Genomic DNA, 3,911 nt, shown 5'->3' with positions numbered 1-3,911 from the left:
TTGGACAAGGCTGTGTCCATCAGCTACACAGTCTTGACCCCCATGCTCAACCCCATGATCTACACCCTCAGGAACCAGGAGATGCAGGCAGCCATGAAGAGAATAGCAAAACACTTTGTGCTTAGTAAAGGGGATGAAATTTAAATAAACTGGGTCTCAACGCCAACTTTCCCTGGACTTGAGTTACACAGGGAGAAAAGCAGAGGGAAGTCCTTATACAGAATGACCAGGACTAGGGAGAAAGCCCAGCTGTGAAGTGTTTATCTTGAGAACACAAAGACCTGAATTTGATCCACAGAACTCTCATGCAAAATCCCAGGTGTAGCTGTGCCTGCCTGTAACCCCAGAACTGGAGAGCTGGAGAAGGGGGCATGGGTGCTGGGGATCCCTGGAAAATCAACTTTGATAATTTCAAGACCGATGAGATACAGTGTGTAAAAAAAACTCTTGTAGACAATATCTGAGGAACAATTCCTGAGCTCGCTCTCTGGCCTCCGCATGGGCACACATTCTTGCGTGCACGCACACACGCGTGCTGACACACACACATACCAACAAATCAGATTATAGTAATATATCTTGATGAGCTACTCTTGTGTCAGGCACTATTGGATTCTTTCATACTTTTTATTAAAACGTTACAGAAAAGAAAGCTAAGGATCTGGCTACTTGGTCAAAATAAAAGCAACTGAACAATAGAACTTAGTTCCTCCAAGTTGAGAGGCACAGATGTGACCTCCCAGTTGGGATGAGAGCTTTGAGAGGACCTGAGAACATGCAACATTCCCCAGAACATCTCCTGGTGCCTTCAGTTGCTTCTGACAGGGACAGGTGTTTCTCTTTTTTTTCCCTCTCTAACCTTCTAGTACCTGGTTTTATCATAACTTTATTTCTGTACATTTATTCACTGTGGCGTATACAACATTTTGCAAAAGTCTCAGCATAAGGTGATGCTAAGTTTAGACCACAATGCAAGAGCTTCCCCCGCTTCCCTCTGGTGCCGTCCCCACCAAGACATGGAAGTCACGGGCTCCTCCTGGTTTCTCTGTGCACCATGATGGCAGTTCCGAGTCTGTCCCATCTCTGTTTTTTTCCTCCCATTATCCATTTTCATTAGACATTAGAAGGTATTTTACTTTTAAATGCATATGTACAAATTTTTGCCTGCATGTAGAAATGTGCCCCACATGCAGCCTGGTGCCCAGAGAGGGCAGAAAAGAGAGCTTCAGGCTATAAAAGGACTTCAGAGCTCCTGGAGCTGGAGTTACAGATGGTAGTTCACCAGAATGTGGGTGCTGGGAATTGAACCTGGATCCTCTGCAAGACACTAAGTGCCCTTAGCCGCTGAGCCATCTCACCAGCCCCTGTGGCAGATCTTGTCTTTTAAGATCATGCCCATGAATGGCAAACCCTAAAGCACAATTGCTGCTTTTCTTGGCGCTTTGGGTCCTCAAGGGAGACTCCTGAAAAACAAAAAAAGAACTGTGTTTTGAGACACACAGAAACTTTTTAACAAGTCCCATTGCTGCACAGGCCCCAGTAGTAACGAGCCCAGCTCAGCCTCCTGAGCCCTGTCCAATAGGTTTACCCTGAGGACATTCCCTGTTCCTCTAGGACCCCATACACATAGCTCACATGAGGGATGGTCCAGGAATAGGAAGCTGAAGCCATGCAAAGGACCTCCAAGAAGATGTAAGCCACGCAGTCCCGTGCTGGACTGAAGCACGGTGAGAGGAAAGGGTTTGCTTTCCCGTACACTGGCAGCTGTTAGAAGGGCCTTGCAAACATTCAGCAGAAGGTAAGAATAAGTGAGTAGCAGCACAGGCTTGCCTAGAAGTGAGCGTGAACTGTGGGGGAGACTGGAGGTACTGCAGGCACGGTGGCCGTGAAGATAAAAACAGGTGTTCCAGGTTACATGGGGAGCAGCTGAGTTTAGAGTCGACCCTTCTGTTGGGAGGGAGGATGCTGAGAGCAAAAGCCAGAAAGGATGGGCAAAACCACAGCTCATGTCTCCACAGTCCACAAAGCAAGGTCGCCTAAAACCATTACATGAAACTGGAAGATGTTGTTGGAGCATCATCTAAATCAGAGTTGCTGTTACTGGATTTGCCATCGGTTAAGGAGGTCACAGGAAAAGTGTTCAGTGCTGTCCCAGAGATGCTTATGAAGTATGGTTGGAGCCCGGGAAGGTGGAGAATTAGTTCTTGTGGGAGATGCAGGAAAGGAGCCAGAGAGAGGTACATCTGGGTTTCTAGGTTGGATTCCTAACAAAAGTTATTTAAGGAAGCAGGAGCTCTTACCGAAGATTCAGGTTTAGTTGAGTGGATGGTGTATGTAGAAACTGTGAATTCCTCAGATAGCTGTTGGTTCTTGGGTGACAGGGACACTCACTGATTACAGAGGTGTGGGATATGGAGGTGACCTTTCCAGCCTCATGTGGAATGCTGGGGGAGTTGCACGCAGTGTGCAGAGTTTTATTCTCTGCGGTTTCTGTGTGCAGGACTTGGTGCAGCTTCTCGGAGTCGGAGCTTTAAGCTGTGGGCACGAGGTGGCCATTCAGTATATGACAAGGAAGGAGCATGAGCCGCATCCCCTTTCAGAACGGCCTCCCAGGCTGCTGTGTGAACGGAGACAGGAGCGGAGAGCACACGGACGTGGAGAATGGGAAGAGACATGATGGGATCCAGCAGCTCATGGACTGCAGCAGGCTGAGGGGGAAGCATGGGGGAGACAGAGACGGGACGGGACGGTGGGGAGACCCCTTGCCCTCACCCTGACAGTCTTCTCTCCATTTCTACGTCACGTGTTTCCCTACCCCGGCGTTTCCTTTTCCCTCTTAACCTGTTTTATTTTCCATTCTTTTCCTTGGAATTTTCTTTGGCTTTACCAGCTCCAAGTCTTTCTCATTCAACTCTTTCTCCTTAGATTTGCGGCATGCGATAAAATCAAGCTCCTCCCGGAAGAGCTCTGAGTGTCATCCTCCTCCCTCTCAGGGATTGCCCACCCCTGGCTCCCTTTGCCTGTCAAGCATGGAAAGGCAGGTCCCAGGATCTTGCGGATGGCTTTAAGAGATCTCATGAGGACTTAGGAGTCTGAGGCCTGCTTGGGCTACATAGTGACACCCTGTTCTGAACAGACAGACAGGTAAACAAAATCCCTATCTCATGAATGTGCATTGCAGCAGCTACTCACCAACTCCACAGAGCCGAGCTGGCAAGTGATGTCGTGGTCTTCACATGAGGTGCCATCCTAGGGACCTGAACAATTCTGATACTGAAAAGGGCAGGGAGACATTCAGGCATCCATATCATCGTCCATTTCCTCTAAGTGCATGGAGAAGACACTGTGGACCAGACCAACCTCACACGAGTGTCAGAATTCATCTTGACGGGGTTCTCACAGAGTCCTGAGCTCCAGTTCTTCCTGTTTCTGGTGTTCTTGTTTGTCTACAGCACGACTGTGGTGGGAAACCTCCTCATCATAGTCACGGTGACCTCGGATGTCAGGCTCCACACACCTATGTACTTCCTGCTCCGCAATCTGGCGGTCATAGACCTCTACTTCTCCTCAGTCACCTGCCCAAAGATGCTGGTGGACTTCTTTCATGAGACCAAGACCATATCCTACCAGGGCTGCATGGCCCAGATCTTCTTCTTCCACCTCCTGGGCGGTGGGACTGTCTTCTTCCTCTCTGTGATGGCCTATAACCGTTACATAGCCATCTCCCGGCCCCTCCACTATGTCTCCATCATGAACATCAGGCTGTGCATGGGGCTGGTGGTGGCTGCCTGGATAGGCGGCTTTGCCCATTCCATCGTCCAGCTGTCTCTGATGCTCCCACTGCCCTTCTGTGGCCCCAATGTCCTGGATAACTTCTTCTGTGATGTCCCCCAAGTGCTGAGTCTCGCCTG

The 3,911-nt window shown here is 49.3% G+C and overlaps 2 protein-coding genes across 2 annotated transcripts in view; both read left to right on the top strand.

Moving 5' to 3' along the window:
* LOC101993036 (olfactory receptor 4D1-like) overlaps positions 1-144 on the top strand; it is a 963-nt gene extending 819 nt beyond the window's left edge. The window contains exon 2 of the mRNA XM_013347527.1: positions 1-144. Coding sequence (XP_013202981.1) covers positions 1-144 — 144 coding nt within the window.
* Positions 145-2,721: 2,577 nt separating this feature from the next.
* LOC101992754 (olfactory receptor 4D1-like) overlaps positions 2,722-3,911 on the top strand; it is a 9,662-nt gene continuing 8,472 nt past the window's right edge. The window contains exons 1-2 of the mRNA XM_005350637.1: positions 2,722-2,749; positions 3,329-3,901. Of these exons, the coding sequence (XP_005350694.1) occupies positions 2,722-2,749; positions 3,329-3,901 (601 nt within the window). The remainder of the gene's footprint in view (positions 2,750-3,328; positions 3,902-3,911) is intronic.

Source organism: Microtus ochrogaster, chromosome 7 (genome assembly GCF_000317375.1).
Source record: "Microtus ochrogaster isolate Prairie Vole_2 chromosome 7, MicOch1.0, whole genome shotgun sequence".
Lineage (NCBI taxonomy): Eukaryota > Metazoa > Chordata > Mammalia > Rodentia > Cricetidae > Microtus > Microtus ochrogaster.
The sequence above is the reverse complement of the archived record's forward strand: the minus strand, read 5'-3'. Positions and strand labels throughout refer to the sequence as shown.